Source organism: Macaca nemestrina, chromosome 5 (genome assembly GCF_043159975.1).
Source record: "Macaca nemestrina isolate mMacNem1 chromosome 5, mMacNem.hap1, whole genome shotgun sequence".
Taxonomy (NCBI): Eukaryota; Metazoa; Chordata; class Mammalia; order Primates; family Cercopithecidae; genus Macaca; species Macaca nemestrina.
The window spans coordinates 136201007-136225128 of NC_092129.1; the positions used below are offsets into that span (position 1 = coordinate 136201007).

Sequence of the window (24122 nt, forward strand, 5' to 3'; positions counted from 1 at the left end):
AATCCTTCTTCACTTCCCTTCAAGTGTCTTGACATTGGACAAGAGGGTGGAGCAGCTCATCTCCTCACAGCCTGCTCACATCTCCTTTCTGCAATAGGCACTTACCCTCCCTACTCCCTGCTTTGCAATGGACACAACAATTCGCTGCCTACCTGAAGTTAAAAAATGGAATTGCTGCTCTGTATGGCCAATAAATTAGCCTAGAGAGCTTGACTTTCACCTACCAGAAGCTTGCTCAAGTGGGTATTTCTTGAACACAGCAATGGCTTCTGCTGTTGAAGCAGAGGATGGCAACATGCAGCTATTAGAGGATTTCTCCCCTCCCTAACCAATAGTCATAGAGCCCTGAGAATACTGAGTCATGTGCAGAAGACCTCACCTCCAACCTAATTTCCAAGTGACCAGGAATCAACAGCTGGTCATCAGTTTCCCTCTAAGATGTGTGCTGCTGGGTTCCAGAGATGAAATGTGGGCCCAAACTGTGTTCATCCCATGGCAAATGGGGCGCTTTGTCAGGACATGGACTGAAGCAGAGGTAAAAGAAATATTTAGAACAAAACTAGTTTGGGCATAATGATATGAAGTGCAAGGGGGCAGTGGGGGACGGGACCTGGATTGCTAGAGCCAAGAGCAGCTCTGTATTCTCAGGCAGGTTTTGAGATTACTCAAAAATAAATGACACAGATACTTGTCAGGGCTTTCTGAGCATTTTCTGAATATTGCTTTAACATAAACTTCAATGAAATAAAGGGCTTCTAGATATTAATCTAGACCAAGAGGAAACATCTTCAGAGCTTCTGGGATATTCTTATACAGAAAAATAAAAAACTTCGTCTTAATCCAGTATTTCTGAAAAATTGAACAGTGTCACAAAATACTTCAACAAATATTTGGAAATCCACAAAAATGCCTAGAGCAACTTCCTGCTTTAGAAAAAAATAATGTGAGTAGTAAAGCAGTAAGACAATGTTCACCTCGAAAAGATAAGCCTTGACTTTCCCCTTAGAGTACAGTCGGGCATTGGTATATCATTTTTCTATGCCACGTGCTACTTATGTTTCTTTCCCAGCTACTCACCCCCTAATTGTGTTCAATTTATATTTTGTTCCTCCTCTTTGGAACTGCACTTTTGGAGGCATTGGAACTCCAATCTGGAGATCAAAGTTATTTCTTAGTCTTCAGCATCCCTAATTTTCACAAAGCAATGATTCCAAAGGATTTCCTCCTTTCCCAAAACCCACTCAGTATGCTTTTTTGAGGAGATTTGTCCTAATTCTCCCACTTCTCTATCCTTACCTGTCTCTTCCTTTCCAAACCTACCATCACTCACTTCTTGCAGAACCTTGTTGATGGCTGCTTACGTGGTCTTCTATTCATATGCCCTTCTCCAACTCTTAACTGAGTTGCTAGGGAATTTTGTTAATATTTATTATGATATTAATAGCACTCTGTTGCTTAACAATATTCCTGATTCCTGGCCTTTACTGAGCTAGAAACAGATTTTATGTCATGAAAGGTACGTGGCAATATGGCTTCCCCCTGCCTCCTGCCTGCCCCATGTGTCAGTCTGAACTCCTGTAGTTCTTTTAATATGCTGTAAACTCTCCCTTCTCTATATATTTGCTCAAGATTTTTCCTCAGCCTGGAATGTTCTTTCCGCCCCCCAGCTACCTCCTACCACCCTTTCTCCAAATGTCTGCTGCATTCCTTTGTACCTATTCTCCAATTCTGCCTATTCCTGAATCATTGCGTGATTCTCTCTCCAGCTAAATCCCTTTCCCCTTTGAGTCCCCAGAGCTCTGCCTATTCTGCTCTTCTTCTGATGTCCACCTCCATTCTGGGTCGGAATGTCCCTGCATAATCACAGTGCTCTCCTCTACCACCCACTCAGGATGAGTCCTTCTGTCCAACTCTGAATCATCTAAGAGGAATCAAGATAGTTTGCGCACAGCAGGTTCTCAATATATTATTTTAAAGAGAAATATGTGAGTTTATATGTAAGATTCAAAAGTTAAAATACTATCTCTGTTTTATAAATGTACCCTCATTCCTTTCCTGAGAGTTTATATGAAAAGTGCCCTAAAGAATAAAATTACAGAGGAAAATGGTTTAATATCCATGGATATTATTCAGACCTGAATGATAACCAGCAGCCTTTCCCTTATCCACAGTCAAAATATGTCATTGATTTATCTAACCATTATCAGGTTAAAAAAATCCCAAGTTAGTTTTGGATATGTGTAGTTTTCTCTATGAAAATACTACCGAGGTCATAAACCTGCTGAGCATATACTGGACTAGCTTTGCCATTGATGTGTTTTATATGCTGCTGTTATTGACATTTGGTTCCTGATGGTAATGGAAGACTCTAGTCTATTACAATTCTGATATTTATTGGTTATTTATAGGTAATTGTTGTTAAAAGAGAACAACAACAAAAAAAAGCACAGACAGCCAGTTAAACAATTCAGTTCACTAGACATTTACTGAATGCCTCTTATATGCTAGTTATGAGATAGGGGTGTGTGTTTATGTGTGCATGTCTCTGTATGTGTGTGATGTCGTTCTTGATATTAAGAAGCTATAAGGTAGAGTCATAATTGATTATCATGGAGGATGAAACAGTATACCGTAAAATATTATATATGGCAAAAGAAAGGAGAGAAAAGCACTGGTAAGCTTTAAGAGTTTGCAGATTAAGAGAATGCATAAATGTATGTATGTACATTTAAACATGATTAGTAAAAACAGACTGACATATGTGCATATACTTAATCAAACTGTCCTGAAATATGACTTCTAAGAGTTCAGGGCTGTGGACTCCAGGAAAATCACATTGTCACTTAAATTAAAAACTACAGTTATCTGGAAAACAAGATTTGGAGCTTAAGCTTGGTACTCTGAGTTAGTCCCATGAATGGACTTTTTCTCCCTCTGGGCTACCAGAAGCCAACCTAAGTAGCTCTTCTCTGGGTATAAATCCCTAGATCTTGTTACTTCAGAAAAAGTTCCAGTGTTCCTGTACTCTCTTTCCCAGACTGATTGGTTTAACTCAGTTGGTATGTCCTCCAAGTTCCTCCTTCTTTCGAGACTTACATGTCTTAGAATCTAAGACTAAGACTGAGTTTTGATTCCCCAATCATTCAAGAAATTCCACTTAGTCTGTATTAGATACCTGGTACAATGTTGAGTTCTAGAGATATAATGTGAATAAGGTAGACAATCTCCATTTGCAGGTTGGGAAGAGAGGCAACTACACAATTACAGTACAGCAAGGGAAGGGCTATGATTGAGAAAGATAGCATCATTGGGGATTTATCTTGGAGTTAAACATCTACACTGTCCTCTCCATTGCCTGGCTGAGCACAGGGGAATGCGGTAGGGAGAGTCACAGAGAGATCTGACAGAGACTAAACTAACACAGGCACTCCAAAGGGACTATTGCTCGACTTTATTAGTTGGGTACCTACAATATAGCTATATGTTACAGACCATTGCTATTAAAAGGAAGTCCTAATACATCCATCTTTAGAATTTATATGTGTGCTTTTATGTCTGGAGACAATCTGTAGCCTTTTGAATGTGGGTGTCCGTTACATTGTTTGGAATTTGGGATATATTTTCCTAGAGAAGCATCATGAATTATGACCAGATCCCCAGACTAGCCCAAAAGCCCGTTATATGCATGATGTACTTGATGTAAAGTACAGGAGTGTTGATTTGAGAGATCTTTAAAGCTATGTTGTGGTGGAAAAATATTCAGAATTCCAGGTTGGAATACAAGCAAGATTATTTTCCCCTCTGTAGCTTTTAGAGTGAGAACAAGGTTTCCTGTTCCCGACCCACTTCCTTACAGAACAATGTGAGGAAGAATTCCATTAGGTGCAGGTCGCTGAGTCCTGGGATAGGTGCTCTAGGGGAGGCAGGGGCTAGCAGGTGGTAAGAGGTAAGGGGGACTGTGTGTTTGTGTGTGTGTGTGTGTGTGTGCATGTGCACACCTGGTTGTTGACGTTGAAGAAGGTTCATATACTATTTTAAGTGCTTTACACGTGTTATCTAATTGAATCCCTATAACATACCCCCATGCAATGGTACCATTATTATTCCTCTAAAATGGTGGTGTGTTTCAGGGCTCAGGCCTTAGACTTCTTCTCTCACTAAACTCACTCATCCAGTCCCATGGCTGTAAGTGTCATCTATTTTATTCCCCTCTCTCCTGAACTCTGAACTCATGGCACCAACTGCTCATGACTTAGATGAATAATAGGACTCTTCATGACATGTCCTAAACTGGACTTCTGATTTTATCCCTCTGAACTTGCTCCTGCTACAGTCTACTCCATCTTAGTAAATGGCAGTTTTGTGCTTCTAGGTGTTCAGGCCAAAACCTTGGTATTACTCTTCAATCTTCTCCTACTTTATATCCGGTCCATCAGCAAATACCATGTGTACATTAAAAACACCCAGACTCAAGTTCTTGCTGATTCTGACTGTTTCTACTGCCACCTCTTTGGTCTGTATCACCATCATCTATTTGCTACCTAGATTACTGTGATTGTTTCTTAGTAGGTTCCCTACTTCTGTCATTGTTCCATTGGTCTATTCTCCAGATAACAGCCAAATAAATTATTTTAAAACGTAAGTCAGTTCTTGAAATTCCTCTGTTCAGACTCTTCTAGTGGCTTCCCATCTCAGGGTAAAATCAAAAAGTCCTCTCCAAGGCCTGTAAGGCTCTGCATGTCCTGGCCCCCTGCTTTCCCTCTGAACCCATTTTGTACACTCTCTCTTTACCAGCCTCACCTTCTTCCTTATTGATCAGAGACATATTCCTGACCACCCCTACATAAAGTATATAAAATAGCAAATGCTCTATACCACAGCCACACTACACAGGTTTTGATAGGTGGGTAGAAACACTCTGAAGGGTGTCTGTGACTTCTGGTGGAGTGGTGAATGAGGTGAATGAGTAGAGGTGAATCCACCACAAGAAAAATGAACAAAGACTGAGCCATGCACGATGAAGGCAGACTTCATCCTTGACACATCTAAGCCATGGGCAAACCATGTTTATGTGATCAATTAAACTTGCTTTCTTGTTAAGACTCATGCCCTTATTACACTTTTAGGTGTTTCATGTTTAGTATTTGAGGTAATTGTACATTGTAAGTGAAAAAACAATAGTTCTGTTTGGAAGAAGGAAAATAATAAAACCAGTTTTAAGAAATATAAAAAATGAGAAAAATAAATGAACTGGTAGAGAGAGGGTACACAGAAAACTGGTTTGATTTATTTAATGACCATTTTTGTATGTGTCACTGACATCTGAAAGGTAGAGCTATTAAGTAACTATATAAAGAGACAAAGAGCAATAGTTCCTCAAAAAGACAAGCAAGCCTAATATAATGTTTCTCATCTTTAATATCACCCCATTCTTGGTACTGAACTAGGTTTTATAAATCCAGTGGTGAACACTGATCTCTAACATCTTAATACGGCACTTCAATGTTGTTGGCTGTTTTTCCAGTTCTACATATGGGATGGTGCTAGGATTGGTTAGAAGAGCAGGAAGGTAAAGGGGGTCCTAGTTATCTCCTCTAATGTAAAGAGCTTCCGTTGGTCTTGCTGGAATCCCAGATGGGCCCCTCATAATGTTCTAGTTGTATTTGTCAGGAATCTGTAGACTGTACTATCAAAGCCATTGTCTTGACTATCATGGGGTCTGTTATGATGTTTTCAGTTCATTGAAGTTGGTTTAGTTCATTTTTTGCTGCTATAACAAAATATCTGAGACTGGGCAATTTAAAAAGAAGAGAAATTAATTTTCTCACAGTTCTGAAGGCTGGGAAGTCTAAGATCAAGGTGTCAAAGATCAAGGAAGTCCAAGATTGAGGTTTGGTGGTCTGAAGAGGGTGGCTCTCTGCTTCCAAGATGGTGCCTTATTGCTGTATCCTCCACCAGGGAGGAATGCTGTGTCCCCACATGGCGAAAGGGCAAGCTAGCTGAATGCTACATGAAGCCTCTTTTGTAAGTACCTTAATCCCATTAATGAGGGGAGAAGCCCTTATGACCTAATTACTTCTTAAAGTCCCCACCTCTGAATACCATCACATTGGCCATTAAGTTTCAATATCTAAATTTAGGAGGGGACACATCCATACCATAGCACAAGCATTCCACCAACTCTTTTGGACAAGTAGAAGGATGGTATACATCCTCTTCCCACTTCATTTCTAGAATGGTCTTTGTTGTAAAGCAGTGTGGAGGCCAGGACAGTTATGAGTTCTTAAAAGGTGGATTATCAACTAAATCACCTAGCTGTTTCTACTTGTGTCCTCTACTGGCTCAGTTTCTTCCCCCAAATGCTTTGTAGGTTTTCCCCAGAAACCTTACTACCAAGACTGGTTCCATCCTCCACGAGCCCTAGCCCCTGATCAGTTGCTGGAGTGGGTGAGGGATGTGGTGAACTGGTCCCAACTGCAGCAGGTCAGAAAGGACTTTATGAAGGTTTCAGTTTGTTTTTTTTTCTAGGCTAGAATCTGGGTCAGCTCTTTCTTGTAAACAACACATGGCACTAGAAGTGGGAGACTAATTACGGATCATCTTGAATTGTGACTTTCTGACAATAGCGAGAGAAACTGGAAGTTATTTCCACAACTGCCCAGCCCTGTGTCAGTGTTTCAGTTGTGGCCCTTGGTTGAACAGGCCAAGGGCAGACAGCTCCATCTAGATGGGAGGTGGCAATGCAGAAGTCCAGTCAGCCCTGGGTTCTGTAGGAACCTGAGGGTATTACAATTGTAGACTTGAGAGAGAAAGAGAGGTATGATAGAAACCATCTTCAGCAAATGGATATAAAAAGAAGGGAAGGGTTTTAAAAGTGACCTGAAGCAGCTGGGGGCAGTGGTTTACTTTCAGATCAAGAGCAAATTGTGCTAACAAGGAAAGTTAAGGAGGAGAGAATGAAAACACTCAGCCTTCCGGATTTAACACAGCTGGAGACAATGAGAATCTGTGAGACTCAGGAAGTCACTCAAGTTGAGAAAGTGCTGATTAAAGGTGAGCAAGGCTCTGGAACATCTACTAATAGAGAGAGAGAGAGAGAGAGAGAGAGAGAGAGAGAGAAAGAAAGAAAGAGAGAGAGAAGAGCAGGGAGAGCGAAGAGAGGGGAGAGAGGGAGTCTGGGGGTATTACATTCCATTTGTCTCGCCAGCACGGCAGATCAGGAGCCATGCTGGGAGCCAGCATTATAGGAAGAAGCAAGTATGCTCAACATATGGAAGGAGATGTAAAAATGTCAATAAATGGGTTTGCTTTGCCAAATGTTGTAAATAACAACACATGTGCAGACGGGAGGACAGAAAAGAGGAGCTGGGCAGCCCTCCTAGGATGAGGGCTGCTTTGCTGGCATTGGCGCAGCTGCGGTGGTGTTGGACCTCACTGTGAAGTACCCTGGAGACTCTGGTAAGCCCTGACAGCGTTTTTATCTAAGTTGGAAAATGGTGATTAAAGAAAAGAAAAGGGCAAGTAAGACTATAAGATTGAAGCAGAGAATTTGTATTAGGAAGCTAAGTACTTCGGGTCCCGTTTTAGTTGAAGATGACCTGATAAAACTGAAAGGTTTAGAACAGTGGTCCATATTCTTATCCTAAACTCAAGTGAAACTCTGGGCCTAACACCAATATTGCCTTTCTTGGAAAGTAAAACAATTAAGGGAGAACAGATTAAGTAAAGGTGCAATTGGCAGTTAGATTAACTTGTGTAAGCAATTATAGCAAATGCTAATATTTCATGAGTGATTATAGCTGCTGGGCCCTGGGCTAAATTCTTTACTAGGATTATCTCATTTGGACCTCTCAATAGTCCCAATTTATAGCTGTGGAAACTGAGGCCTAGTGAGCAGAACTAACTTGCATAAAATCACGAAGTAAAATTGTTGTAGAAAGAGAATTCAGACTCTAGGGCCAGCCACTACTGTCAGTCCATCTTCTCCTAATTGATAATCACGAATGCTGAGGAGCTGGGATTTCAGTCTGGGTCTATCTGACTTCAGTGTTCTTCCATTTTTCACTGTGGAAGCACAATCTCTTCTGAAGAGCTGAAAAACAGAGTACCCACCAGAATTTTTGAGATTTTGGAGTAGGTGAGAGGGAGAAGAATGGTAAGATGTATAACGTTTAATCCAAGGAACAACCCAATGAAGTAGGTACTACTGTGGTTCCCACATTGCATACAGTGCCCAGAGATGTTCAGTAACATGTCCAAGGTCACGCAGCTAGAAAGTGGCAGTGCCAAAGTTCAAGACCAACTTCAAAGTTGACACTTAACCACGGTACTCCTTCTGTACATGTAAAAAGACCCATGACTCTAGGAAAGAGAGGAAGAGCTCCTGTGTCATATGAGACAGAAGGTTGCTCTGTTGAGAACTTAAAATGATTAACACTTATAATAGTTAACACTTAGTGAACATTCACGGTGCGTCCCAGTCATTGTTCTAAGTGCCTTACGTGCATTAGGTATTAAATCTTCAACACAGCACTATAAAACACATATACTCCAGTCATCTTTACAGATGAGGAAACAACACAGAAATTAAGTGATTTGTCCAAGGTCACACAGCCAGTAAGTTGGACAGCTGAAAGTCAAATTCAGAGTTCTTTGAATTCCATTCAATTCAAGAAATGTCAGAAGTTACCTTCCAAGTGCAAGGTCCTGTTTAGTAGCTACAAGAGTTATGCAGGTAGGTAAGATACAGCACCTGTGCTCAACATTGGGTGGAAGATAAGAATAAGTAAGTGCAAAGAGAGGCAAAACAAAGTAAGTGTCCTGAGAGGTGCAAGCGCAGGACAATAGCAGTCAGAGACAGGGGAATCTTATCTAGTACAGGCTGGGCTCAGAGCGGGGTATGAAGACAGTGACCCCAGACGTGACTTTGAAGATGAGTGGAATGTTGATAGGGGGGAATGGGGGATAGCAGGAGAAAATCTTAAGGAAAGCTTGAGGAAATTGGTCAAAGCTACACAGCTATTTAATATTTATAAGTTTGTTACAGATAAAGCCCTTAGAACAAAGTAAGCACTCAATGATTGTCGCTGCTTCTGCTGCTATTGTTATGGACTGAGCTGGAACTTGATGCTGAGACTTGTGATTTTTTTCACCGTTGATGAGGCAGTTGATAAGTCTAGACAGGAAGTCTGTCATCTTGTGGCTGTCCTGGTTTGCTGGGCTGAAGCACTTTTTTATTTAATTTGATAGGTCCTGGGGAGTTATGGAAGATTTTTAATGTGGAAATAACATGAACATGTAGCTGTATTGTGGGAAAAATAGCATACTGTCTGCTGGGTACTGAGATAGGGATTTTTCTTCCCCCTACCTTTCCTCCTTGTGTTGAAAAGACTTACTTTCAAGCTCTTCATTACCTGCTAATGTTGTGGAGGGGAGTGTGACCTGCCTCCTTGGACTGCTAGTGAGTCCTGTCCAGCTCTCCACTCCCCAGGCAGCCTTCTAGTCCATCTTTTCTGAATAACTCAACCCTTCTTGACTGGATTTTTCTCGAAGCTGCAGTATCTCTCACTCCCTGCTTTCTTTCCTTTTCACTCTGTTTCTCTCTAGCACTCCATGCCCCATCTGAAGGCCAAAGGTGAAAGATGACAGGAGACATCTTACTTTGGCTACCATAGCAATGTTCTTGTGCTTTGCTGCCCACTTTTGAAGTGTTACCCTCCTGTGAAAAGTTATTTTGCGTAACATTGCTTTGCTCTTCCAGAAGCTTTGGGCTTGCTTTAAGCTTCTTCTAAGCAATCATGAGAGGATGGTCTTCTGTCTCCAGGTGGGGCGTCTGAACACATCTTCCCCAGTGGTGCAAGCATTCTCTACTATATACAGAGCCACTCATTCCCTGTTCACTTTTTTGTTTCTAAGAAGAATGCAGTCAGAGATGATGAATCTTCAATTGTATTACATAAACCCTGGTTTGAGCCATCGATTTACAAATGACTCAGCTGTACATTTTCAAAATTTAAAGTGCTATTGAAATTAACCTATACAATTTCTAGGCTACTCCCCATTTATGAAGGCTGTGATTGTTATCTTCACTTGATCTCAGAGATCCTCTCTCCAACCTTTTCCCTCTGCACTGCACCCTGTGCCCCAGAGCCTGACCTATGTATTCCACCTCCATGGCCCCCTTGCCCTGTGATTTCCAGGTGGGTTTGACCAGTGGGAGGTACCAGCAGGAGATCAGAGAAAGAGAGCAAGTTGGGGATATTTATTTCTCTGGCACTGTCTTTGTGGTGCTACTGTGGATTGACCACATCCCACAGTGGAAGATGTGTCAGGGGCGCATCTCCACACAGCCCTCTGTTCTCTCCAGAATATCTCCAGGTTCTGGAAACCCCTCCCCTCCTCTCACCTCTTCAGGTCTGGGGAGAGTGCTAGACCAGGGTTTTGTACTATCTGTTGTGGTTTTCCTATACCCTGTCCATGCCTGTAAATAGTCCCTTTGTTGTACTCTTTTCAAATTATCCAATTTGAACATGCTATCCGTTTCCTGCTGAGACCTTGACTAATACAGTGTCCAAAACTCTTTTGCTTTGTGTGAGTGCTCCAATATTGCTTGTTTTGTTTAACAAATCTATAATTCACTGTAGCTCATTCTTTGTAGACACAGGTTTTTCTGTCTTGAAGAACAACTTTCTCACCCTCATACCTCATAAAAGATGATGTTTCCTCTGACCTTGTTCTTTTGCAGGAAACCTGTTTGAAATACCTTTTCTTGATGATGTTATTAGGTTTATGGGAATGGAATACAAATGCCCTATTTGCTTGTCCCATCTAACCTTGGGTAAATTTGAGGGTTTTCCTCCCCTTTTTATTATGTTCATTGAAAGAATATGCAGGATCTGCAAATCTTGTGAGACCATGGGCATTAAAATCCTACAGGTGTACAAACAACTTGCTTTTTTTTTTTTTAACACTTCATAAAAATTCATAAGCTGCTGCTTCCACAGGGAATTGAATTAATTGAATTATTGCCCATTGGGGGCTTAAGGTGGAACAGTGGCTCCAGAAGGTGTCCTGAAGAGAACCATAAGTGAGGAATGTGGATGATTTCCTTTGAAAACTATGAGTTGGAAACTGCATGTTCCTGATTCTTTCAAGACTGATCCCAAATGATATCAAGAATAGCATGAGGTTCACATAGCTCAGCAGGTGTGAAATTCTGCAGCTGAATTAAATAGGTTCCATTATATTTCAGAAAGAGCTCTAATGGGTTTCTATGGAGCACAGCCTAAGAATATCATGTCTCTCCTTTGTATCTCAGGATGGCTGGCTTGGTTTGTTGTTACTAATATTATACTTCAATCTCCCTGTAAAATGGACAAAAACGAGCAAAAGGCCTGTCTTATCCCTAGGAGGATCTAGATATTAAAACACCAAAAGGGGAAGTCAAAAAGATCACACTTACAAGGCCAGACCAAAAATGAATGCTGAGGATATAATTTAATTGTAAATTTAATATTCTTATTATTAATATAAATATTTTCTTCTAATGAGCTCATTTTGTCCTGGATATTATTGAGGAATCATTTGGTTTTAGAGATGAAGGGATTTTAAACACTGCAAAACTTTAGGTTTCTATTCTTTAAAAATCTGAACTGGGCTCATTTAAGCTTACATTCAGTTGAAAAATAACTATAGATATTTCTTTTCTATTACTTATTAATGCAACATTGTATTCCCAGTTTTTGTTATTAATATTTAAGCTGACATTGTTATCTTTAAGTTCTTGCAAACTAACAAATCTCCCATCATTCATTTATTTGTTTTTCAATCAAAACTGAATTTGAAGTCAGAATGAATCATTCGTTAATCATTTCCATGTATTCTATTTCCTTATTTATCCTCCTTGGCTGGCCATGACATGAAATCAAGGCATATTTTTTAATTTGTTGCCCTTATTGCAAAAGTTTTGTATTTCTGTCCTTAATTTTAGAAGCAGTTGAGGTGAATCTTTAACATTCTTTTTGTCTAAGAAAAAACAAATTTAAACTTAAGTTGCTTTTTGTATGTCTTGCTTATTTTTATCCTTTTATGGATCATTTTCTATTGAAAAATTCTTGCTTTTTGTTTGAGTCACCTGGAAGAGAAAAAATATAGACAGGTTATTTATGAGCATCCAAATTTAACATTTAAACTCTAGAGAAAGCTTTTGTTAAAGGCTATACGTCTTTCTTGAGCATGTTTAATCCCAGAGATAAACAGATGTCTATTTTCTTATGTATTCTTTTCCAATCATGGTAAGATAAAAATCTCAAATCGAGGAGAATCCTTAAAGGAAATGTCAGGCAATCATCACCCTGTTCCTTGGATTCCCCGTTTGACATTCTGCTAAATGAATGGCACCTGCTCAATGAAACTTACTCACTGAATATCACCACTACAAGGAGTTCACTAGGACATAAGGCAGGACATACTGTTCTAACTCAAATTGTTAAAAGATCTGTGGCTCCTTATGTAAAATTAAACTCTTTCTCTCTGGTTTGACTTCTGTTTTTGTATACAAAAATTGTATTTGCTGTTTCAGAATTTGAAGGCAACTGGGCTTTAACTCAAACCTTATTTTCTATGCTGCTTATGCTTTTTCTTACCATGCACCTGTCTCTTAGATAACGTAACTTGACTGAATAGTTTCCTTTGAAAGACTTTCAGTGTTTCTGTAGTGGGCAGTACCCAGAATTGGCCATGATCTCTCCAGGTTGCCGAGACTCTAGATGAGATTATCACCACCCAACCCCTTCTGGTCACACATCACAATATTGACTGATTTTACTTGATGGTAAAGCTAGTATAAGCATCTCCATGAATGTTTATCATTTTTCTATGGCTCCCAAGTTGTTCTCATGGACTTATTTGTGGTTAACTTCCCTCTCATTTTGTATTTAAAGGCTTTCTAGACCAAAATTCCTATGGGCAAATGCATGGCTCTGCACTCTCATGAGTTATACCCAATTCCTAGAAAAGTAGATTTTTTTAGAATTCTGCAATTAAGACATCTGAATCTCATGCACGTTGATAACTCTGTGACCATAATGATATCCAGCAGAACCAGATGTCTCCTAAAGGTCTCTTCCCCTGGGTTTAATCATACGTATAAACATTTGTCAGGAAAGAAATTAGAGAGTTTTGGAAAGATTAATTCCTTGTGTAGAAAGCCAGTAATGTCGCTGACATCCAAATTTATCGGGCGAAAGGAAATTTTTTCACTTATTCATACAACAAACATTTATTAAATGGCTACTTCTGTGTAACAGATGTTGAACAGATATCTGCATGTTTTAGGTGGCTAGTCTTTAAGGTAGGAAACATACTGTCTTTATTTTAGATATTTTAATATTTAATTAATAAGTGTTATCAGGTTATGGATGAAAATTATTTTCACGTTTGCGAAATAATGAAATGGTCACAAACCCTCTTTTCTCCAGGCTTCCTTCTTCGTTAAAATGAGTCAAATGCCATTGTCTATGTCTTCATTGCCATTAACTTTCTAACATTTAAATAAACTGTCATCTTGTTGTTGGTGATGTTTTCTCAGGGGAAAAGGTTGTTTGTTTTTTGTTTTAATTAATTTATTTTGCCTTACAAATATCTCTTCCTCCTAATGGGGTCTTCATCTAAACTCATACCGAATATTCAAGCTGCACTGGTGCTTGTTTCTCATTGTAATGATATGGACTTTACCCTCATGGACATACACTGGAGGTTTGAAACTCGTTTACACACTTAACAGTAGAAAATGATGGCTGCTTCTGAAGTGCCAACTTCCTCTGCCATTGGCTTGCTCTTGATAAACCTAACAATAGTAATAAATAGCTTTCATTCACATGTTATTGGTGGAGGGGGGCCTTCAAAAGACTTTCATGTAGATCTGTAAGGTAGACAAGGCCATGTTCCTTCTCCATTCTGCTGTCAAGAAAGTCACAGCTGGCCGGGCATGGTGGCTCATGCCTGTAATCTCAACACTTTGGGAGGCCGAGACAGGCTGATCACCTGAGGTCGGGAGTTCAAGATCAGGCTGATCAACATGGAGAAACCCGTTCTCTGCTAAAAATACATTAGCTGGGCATGGTGGCGCATGCCTGTAATCCCAGCTACTCAGGAAGTTGAGGCAGGAGAATCACTTGAACCCGGGAGGCGGAGGTTGCAGTGAGCCGAGATCGCGCCATTGCCCTCCAGTCTGGGCAACAAGAGTGAAACTCTGTCTCAAAGAAAATAAAAAATAAAAAGAAAGCCACAACCCAGAAGGCCCCTATTTACAGCTTGAGACTGGCATGAAGGTATTCCCTTGGGGCTCCTTCCAGTATTTCATAAAGTTGTCTCTTCTCTTTAAAGAAGTTTTGAGATTCTCCCATGGGAAGATTTATATTTTAATAGTGGATAGTGGTTTTTCTTTTCCACATGGGTATGGTGATGGAAACTTACGCTTTCCAAATGTTAAACAACAGAAGAGTGATTAAAATATGTCAGATTCATACACTGGGATACAATGTGGCTATTAAAATTATTGTTTTGAGGAATATATAATCACACAGGGAACTGCTCTTGATTATATCAGTGTTGCAGGAAAGGAGTGGTACACTAAACAGCAGGATCCCCATTTTGTTTAAAAATTTTACATGTAAAAAAAAAAACACTGGAATGAAATATACCAAAATGTTAGCAGGAGTTTTCTCTGGATAGTAGGATTCTGGTTTACTTTTATTTTCTTCTTTATAGCTTTTTGAATTTTCCAGTTTTTCCTCAGGTAACTCATATAATTGAAAAACATAAATGTTATATTTGCTATTCTCCACAGATTATTAAATCTTAGCTAGAGGAATCCTTTGAGTCTTGCTCTTTTTGAGTGATTCTTGCCATCTTTCATTTGTAAAATTACATTTTAGAAATCAAACCTTAAATTGAAATGAGAGGATTGTTTTCATTATTAGTGTAGACATTTGAAATAGTGTATCATTAGTGTATACATTTTAAGTTGGCCATTATAACCCACTTGCTGGTCTGTTATTTCCAAAAAGTGACCCTTTTTTATATAATTCATTAATTCAGCCAAGCATTATTTTGAGGACTTTCTATATTTGCCTGTAGATACATGGATGGAGACAACCCAGCCTCTGCTTTCAGGAAATACTAGTCTGGGTTGAGATACACACTAGTAAAGCAGTAATCACAACAGTCGTTACACGGGAGGACGATTTCATGAGAAAAGGCTGTGCAGGGTGCTCAGGGAGCTCTGAGAAAGAACATTACATTCATCCCAGCCTGGGTGAGGTTGGGAAGCCCTCCCGGAAAATGGCCTCCTAGCTGAAGGAAGCTCTTCTCCTTTGGATGGCCAACCTCAGATTTAGAAATAAGGACAACACATGTCAATCTTGGTAGACAATGGTTGCCTCAAAGGTTTCTTACAATGATGAAGAGTTTGATATTAATTTAAAAAGACAAACCAGGCTGGGCACAGTGGCTGACATCTGTAATCCCAGCACTTTGTGAGACCGAAATGGGAGGACTATTTGAGGCTAGGAGTTGGAGACCAGTCTGGGCAACATAGCAAGGTCTCATCTCCACAAAAAATAAAAACAAAAGGACCCAGGCATGGTGGCGCATGCCTGTAGTCCCAGCCACTCATGAGGCTGAGGTGGGAGGATCACTTTGGACCCAGGAGTTGGAGGTTGCAGTGAGTTATGGTTGTGCTGCTGCACTGCAGCTTGGGCAACAGAGCAAGAGCCTCTCTGAAAAAGTGGGAAAAAAAAGAAGAGGAAACAAAGACAAACTAGTTAATTTGGGCTGTGGGACCCAAATTGGGAAGTTCTCTTAATCTTCAGAATTTCTCTTTCTGTTTACTGCATAATCCATGCAGTAAAAATTGCAAAACTGTATAGTACAGTATTGCAATACTGCATATTACGTATTCTTTTATGTAGCGGTTAATACTGATTTTGATCACGTCTTCCACTCCTGTTTCATTCTCCTGCCTCCCCTTACTCTGGAGAAGGAGGCAGTTTGATATTTTTTTGTTGTTCTTTTACAAGGATAAACTGAGTTCCAGAATGATCACTTGGCTTCTCCAAATTATGGGATGAGTTAGTAATGAAACTAGAAAGAGAAATTAGAATTTCTTTGTTCAGAGCTCTGACTTCTAAAGTATTTCTCCATGTAAGTAAAGTAGGTTGTTTGCCAAAAATTCATTCACCCTTTAAATCTTTACTGAAAGTAATGAGCTTAAAATAAAGTCTCATGAAGATAATATTGTTACAGCTTAGGATAGAAATTAAGGCTATTTGAGTAGGTTAAAATGTGTCCTGAGTGAAGCTTAAAATTTGTCTATTTAATTAATTTGTTTGGCAATGGATTTTAGATTTTTTTTTGGAAAAATAATAATTGAAACATTCTTACAACACATCTAAGTGTTTTATGATGTTTTGATTCACTTAAAATATTTTAAATAAGAGGGATGAGATTAAAAATAAAATCAGAATTGACACAGTATCTATTTGTATGCCACTGAATGATTATGATTTCATTATCAAAAGAGTTTCCTGGCTGGGTGTGGTGGCTCATGCCTGTAATCCCAACACTTTTGGAGGCCAAGGCGGGTGGATCACCTGAGGTCAGGAGTTCGAGACCAGCCTGGCCAATATGGCAAAACCCTATGTCTACTAAAAGTATAAAAACTAACCAGGCGTGGTAGCACGCGCTTGTAATCTCAGCTACTCGGGAGGCCTAGGCTTTGGCAGGAGAATCACTTGAACCCAGGAGGTGGAAGTTGCAGCGAGCCAAGATTGCACCATTGTGCTCCAGCCTGGGCGACAAGAGTGAAACTCCATCACACACACACACACACACACACACAGTTTTCCTGTAAACTGTTAATGAAAATACTACTGTTTACTGCTGTTTCAATGATGCTTTTAGTAAATATTTTTACTATTAAAATAATTGATACTCTAATAAATGATGTTCATTAGGTGTTTTATGCTAAAATACTCAAGGAACAGTATAAATAAATATGAAAGAAAATGCATGCACATGTTTCATTGAAGGTGCTAGCAGTTGAATTCCCTTTATATTAATGTTATTACATGTTTTTCCTTCTAGTTAAAAATGTTCATCTATTTTAGATTATTTAATAAAATGTACCATATTTTATTTAAAATAAGCATTGTGTTGATTTAAATATAGAAAATGTTACACTAATTGGAGTTTGAAGAACTTCATAGTACAAGAATTGTTTTATTATATTTTACATAGAAATTTTTATTTACCACAATTTTGGTGATTTGATTTTAGAGATATCACCTCATACTATTTAATTTTTGGCTCCTACCTCAACCGGGCTTAAGATTTTATATGTAATGCATTATTGCCAGAAAATGCTGCTTATCAACTCTCATTGGGGCTTTTCTAGGAAAAATGAAAATAAAAAACATAACCATCACTATGAGGTTCAAGGGTTTATTTCAGAGTTCAGGAGAGATATAAGCAGAAACTGATATTTTGTCTGGGGATCTAGAATTTGTATCTAACTAAACTTCATGAGAGCAGAGTGATGTTCGGTGGTACCCACCTTTCTGTCCTTTGCTCTGAGCATCTGTGATGATGGGATTGAAGAACATAGAGCTTCCTGAAGATGATTCAGTAACCATGTCATAATTTTCAGTCAGTCTTACTTGCATAACCATGGGCAAGTTATTTCACTTTCTGAGCCTCTTAACTATTGAGCTTTGAGCAGAATAGTATCACAGGCATGAAAATAAGTACAAAAGAAGAAAGTAGATCCCATCCTTGGACTATATGGGGATACTGACCTAATCTACTAAATTATATACCAGTATCAAAAAATGGAAAAACTCTGCAGTTAGGCAAACTACAAATATAAGGGGTGAGAAAATAACAGAAGGGTTAAACACAGCTAGGTGAAATCAATACTGGAAAGCTTTAGGGGGCAAGGAGGGGGACCTGTGTACCACGGATTGGCCAAGATAACACTGATTTCTTAGGATCTGGACCTGGTTCACAAATGACTTGAAGTAATTATCTCAGTCAGAAGAGGAAATATCTGTGTGTGTGTGTGTGTGCGCGCATGCACTTACTCTCAATGTGGATTAACTATTACCTATTAGAGTTATCATGATCAGGATTCAGGTGCTGATGAAGTAGATCATACTTCCTTAATATCAGCTTCTACTTATTTTGATCTGCTTCATTCCTGTGGCATAGGAGAGTAAGCTCTGGTGCCAGTTTCCCTGAGTTTGAATCCTAGCCCTGCCATATTGTCAGTGGTCTTGTAAAAGTTACTTAATTACTTTGTTCCTCTGTTTTCCCATCTGTAAGATGGGGATAATATTGGTACCAACCTTATAGACTATTGTAGAGATTAAATAGGGTAGTTAATGTATGTAATTGATGTTCTAAATGCATATAAATCATTTAGAATAGTGCCTGGAACTCAATACATGAGAGACATTAGTAATAGTGATGTTGGTGGTGATCTCTGTTTCCTATACCTGCTTGTTTTAAAAAACCATAGTACTGACTCGGTTCTTGCCCCAAAGCAGAGCTGTATGGGAAATTCTGATTCAGGGATCAAGGGAACCATGCGAACTCGCAGATCTTCTCCCTTCCAATATCCCCTGCCTCTCCTCCTGATCGTACTCCACTGTTCTGCCCCTGACAATCCAAAACTGTGACCCGAAAACTGAGTTTTAAGGAATTTGTTCTTCAGTAACACATGCTCGTCTTTGTATCCCCAGGAATGAGGGGAGAATCATACTTCATCGGAATGAGGAGCCCGGGACAGCAGGGACACATCCCTGAAGATGGAGGACTTTTCTTACTGTGTTGCATAGACAGGGACTGGGCTGTCACTCGTTGTTTTGCAGAAGAAGCCTTTCAAGCAATCACTGACTTCAATGACCTCCCCAACTCGTTGTTTGCGTGCAATGTTCACCAGTCAGTATTTGAAGGAGAAGACAGCAAGGTAAGACGCCTTTTTCTGTTCCTGAAACATGGGGAGATGTGGCATTATCTCAAAGTAATCCTGCTGTTCATTTGTGGTTGGTGTTTTGAAGTTTTTGAAAATGTTTACTTGGCTCTATTTTTGGCATGTGTACCAGGATAAGAAAATCCCGTTCTATTATCAACTAACTTTAGAGGTACATCTGACAGGTTTGTAGATGAAAATATGTTGAATCAAATTGAGTCCTCTGTGACTCATAGGTCTGTCTACCAAAACAAGTGGTGTTAATATGGATGGTAGGAAATGCCCCTTAGGCTAGGAAGCAGATGTCTTAAACTCCTAAACGTTTCCTTTTCCCTTACTCTGCCATAAATATAATTTGCCTTTCTCAAAACAGCATAAACTCCATTTTACCTCCAACTTTCCTGCAGCTTGATGAATGTTCTAAAAAAGCCTTCTTAAACTGTGAGCCAAGTCTCACAGTAGATATTAGAGAAGGTAAGACGGTTGGCGTCTGAGTCCTTCTTTGCTCACTGATACCATGGTGGTATTGCTATGTGTGTGTTGTAAGAATTTGAATGAAGCAGTAACTCCTCAATTTGAAATGACTGGGGAACGAGGTTTTCTATGTATTAACATTTTCCATCTTCCCATTTTAAGAAACAGACTTAACTTAGTGTAAATGTTTTTGGCAATCACAGTAAATATTCCATTTGGAGACCTTTCCAAAGTTTATTTCAGATTTCTCTGACCTTTAAATGGGGTATCTAAATGGATTAAACCTTCCCTTGTAGATGTAGATTCTTAGTTATAAAAGCCACTATTATACTACTGAAACATAGACAAAATATTTTGGATGAAGGGTTTTTTTTTTTTTTCTTTTTTCTTTTGTTTTGTTTGAGACGGATTCTTGCTCTGTTGCCCAGGCTGGAGTGCAGTGGCGGTGATCTTGGCGCACTGCAAGCTCCGCCTCCTGGGTTCACGCCTTTCCCCTGCCTCAGGCTCCCGAGTAGCTGGGACTACAGGCGCCCGCCACCACGCCCGGCTAATTTTTTGTGTTTTTAGTAGAGACGGGTTTCATCATGTTAGCAAGGATGGTCTTGATCTCCTGACCTCGTGATCCGCCCGCCTCCGCCTCTCAAAGTGCTGGAATTATGGGCGTGAGCCACCGCGCCCAGCCGGGCCTTTTTGTTTTTCTAAACTAAAGTATATGACTCTGTGTGAGGTACAAGAGTAGGCTTTATGATTGCTGTTTCGCAAACTTTTCCTCTTTGTGCCCATTGCTGAAGTCTGTGTTTGGCACAATTACTGAAAGTCTGATTTATGGATATGATTGATTTTGTAGACAATCCTGATAGCCACAGAGAAAACCATCCAAGAGGATTAGGAGTTATTTTAAGCCATTTAAAGATATTTTTATAATGATATCAGTTTGGAGTTGAACTGTTGAAATTATGGGCTGAAAATAGCTTGAAATGCAAGGAATTATATATAATTAGAATCTCCAGTGCTATGATCATCAGACTATTTAAAGTAAGAAAGTGGCACATGCCAATTTCTTCTTTGAAAGAAACGGAGAATTTTATTCTTGGATTATAAACAGATTATCACAAATGATCATTTACTCAGGGCAAGTAGTTTCCTCTGAAATATACCTGCCATAAACTGTAAAGCAATAGTCTATGTATTCTCATTATATCATCAATTTCTGTAAATATCACAATTAGAAGGATTTTCCTTAGAGATTTAACTGGGGTTTTGATTCTTTCCTTTTAAAATACTTCCCAGTAGATTGAAACAATGAGACCTAGGAAGGTGCTAATCTCATTTAGCAGTGCTGCTCAAGAATGGCTGATTAACTGAATTAGAACTGAGGACATAGAAGGACAGGGGCTGGTGGGGGGAGTTCATGAGAGTCTGCACACATCTATTTTGATATTCTGATTTGTGACTGAATAATGGATGACAAGATTTTCTCATCTAATGTGTATATGAAGTTTGTGCATAGCAGTTTGGGAAATAGTATTTGGTTTTAGGATGACCTTGATAAAATATTGAGGCAAAATAAACAAGAATATAGTTAATTGCACTCAGTTTCCAATGATTTAGATCACAATTTTACAACCATGGAGGTGAATTTTATAATTGGCCAAAGTCTATGTAATTCAGCTTACTAAATCAGAAAGTCTTCTATCTCGGGGAGATTTTTTTATTTTACTCTTCCTTTTGTGGACAGTCTTTAGGATACCAAATAATCCGACATGGATTTAGTTTTGATTTAATTATATCTATATGGTTGAAGGTGACAAAACAAGATAATCAGATACCACATAAGTTGACAGTAGCCAGAAGGCATGATCGCTGGGACTCCAGAAAAAAAAGTGGAGAGTATTGTGGCATCTCATTTTCACTGCCATATTTCTCTTCCAGACCCAGAAATTCATATTGCTTTCCTTTAACCTCCTTTTAAACTATTATAATAAAATCACTTATTTTAAGACATTAAGTATCATACTCCATTCTGTCAGAATATTCTTTCCACAAGGTTTACATTTCAGGAATCTGAGCCATCAAGTCTGACGATGGGTACTTTTCCCAAAGGGTGGATGTTTTAGGCACTGTGATAAGTTGGTGGGGAGATATTTTTAGGCAGGGGGAAAAGAAGCAAAAAGCATTTCCAGCACTCCTTGTATTTGCCTATGGGCAAGGCTGGCCATGGTAATTGTTTTTATGTTTGGCTTTGGGAAGATGTATTCAGCAGCCTGGAATTATAGCAGTGGGTGGAGACATCAGAAATGATGCTTAGCCTTCATTTCCAAGGTTTAGGAAGGTAGGTGGTTTCATACGTAATTTGTTTTGGCAGAGTCCTTTCTTTTTTTGGCAAAGCCTGCTTCTGAAATCCTTGTGTCTCCGTATTGACGGATTTGGGTTTAGCCTTTGTCCTACAATTATTATAAAGTATCTATTTAACTTCCATAGTTGGGTAGGAATTAAACCTTTTGCTTTCTGTCACAAATGAGTCTTGCAGCATTCTCTTCTCTATTTTCCCACGTCTGAGATACCTTTTCGTTTTTGAGGAAATTTATGGGGTACTAAATGGAACTTCTCATACTATAGGTAACAGCACAGGATATGATCTGGATCTGTTTATTTCTGTATCACTTTGTTCTATTCAAAGTGATAAATATTCTGATATGCTCATTTCTGCTGTCCTATTTACATTCTAAGTTCTGACACCTAAAGCACATGTTAAAAAACAGCTTTGTGTTGTCCGTAATGTTCATTCCAATTTTCAGTTAGGCAGAATTCTGTGAGATTGTATTTTGATTTGATGCTTTTGCAATGAGTGAGCACATACTTCATTGAGGCTTGTTGTGGTCCAGATGGTTGAGATTTGTTTATATAACACAAAGGAGAACTGGAGCTGGAGGAAATTGGCATCTGAAACCAATAAATGCAGATTGCTGTTTGCGTGCTACAGCTTGAAGTATAAATATTTTTGTATGAAACACATTTAAAACTGTGATCTTCACAGTATCCAACACCTGAAAATTACTAGGGTACATTTCTCTTCAGAGCGCTCCCCTGGGTTCATCTTTCGGGATCCAGCTGGGCTGCAGAAGTCATCTTGAGGAAGGTGAGGCTAGGAAGGTTGTCCTTTGAGCAGCCTTGTGTCTGTGCTAAAGACAGATAAGGGTCTGCTGGGTTGGATGTTGGAATGCACTGCTTGCTTGCTAAAGGGGAACAGTGAAGCAATGACTATGAAATGTTTAGCCAAATTCGACTGAATAAGGAGAAACCTGAAAGGTGACTTTTTAAAAAAATTATTATACTTTAAGTTCTGGAATACATGTGCAGAACATGCAGGTTTGTTACATAGGTACACACGTGCCATGGTGGTTTGCTGCACCCTTCAACCCGTCACCTACATTAGATATTTCTCTAAAATATGAATTTATTCAATTTATTAATAATTATAACAGCAGCAGCAAATACCTATATAGCATTTGGCATGGTGCCAGGTGGTTTACATGAGTCCTTTACTTGTCATGAGAACCCTATGAGGGTAGTATCTTTCTGTAACTCCACTTCCTGGGTGCATGTCAGGATTGTATTCCCTGGACCCTACTGGCTGTTTCTGCCCTATGTGTAAGCAGAAGTGACTTGTGTCATTTCTAGGCCAAGAATTTAATGTACCAATCCTGAAGAATGTTCCCTTTGCTCTGTTAGGGAAACTGGCATTGTGCCAAGTAGCGCTGGCTTAGGCAGTTTGGGTCCTGGAGTAAGGACAGTGATGATATAGGATAGAATCCTAGCTAACCTATGATGAACATGTAATGCAACAAGAAAAATAAACAAATAAGAACTTTTGTTGGTTCAGGCCACTGGATTTTGGGGTTTGTTATTAGAGTATAAATTAGTCCATCTAGATTGATATAGTAAGTATCATTATCCCTATTTTTCAGGAGAGGACACTAGAGAGCAGAGACTTTGCCCATGGTCTAAGGTAGTAGTGGCCAAGGCAGGATTCAAATCTAGGCTGCCAGGCTACAGAGTTCATGCTTTTAAACATTATGCACTACTGCCTCCTGATATATAGATATTTATTGAAAGCAGGTATGATATTTGGCTCTGGGGATGCAATGGTAAACAAGATAGGCTTAAATTTAATTTATAATATACCAAGAGAGGTCTATTCAAAATAAGCAAACAAATAATAAACATAATAAATGCTGATGGTGATGCCAAAACAAAAGGACATTTAGCATATTTTCAACTGCATTCATTCCCTTACACACACAGACAGACATACACACATCACACATGAACATACACAGTTTTTTAAAAATAAGGGGGTAATTCTGCCAACCATTAAAGAGTATGTTCTACTAGAATGGGCATGTGGTGAGAGACCTGGCTCTACTGTTCTCTTAGTCTTTGTGTGTCTTGTAGATAGATCATTGCAATGCATTGCAAGTAGCTAGAGTGATTCTAATATTCAAAGATGTACATTTTCATTCAGCATATCCACTAAATCTGAACCAATTTCTTCTTGAGTTCAGCTGACAAAACGCTGAGCTAGTCTAATACTGCAGGCATTATGAGAGCATCCTAA

The 24122-nt window shown here is 39.2% G+C and overlaps 1 protein-coding gene across 3 annotated transcripts in view; it reads left to right on the forward strand.

The window, feature by feature from the left end:
• Positions 1 to 24122, forward strand: part of LOC105490925 (regulator of calcineurin 2) — a 258064-nt gene that overhangs the window by 16440 nt on the left and 217502 nt on the right. For all 3 annotated transcript variants that reach the window (XM_011756926.3, XM_024795773.2, XM_071096960.1), the window contains exon 2: positions 18801 to 19027. In XM_011756926.3, the coding sequence (XP_011755228.1) occupies positions 18803 to 19027 (225 nt within the window). In that variant the 5' untranslated portion in view covers positions 18801 to 18802. The remainder of the gene's footprint in view (positions 1 to 18800; positions 19028 to 24122) is intronic.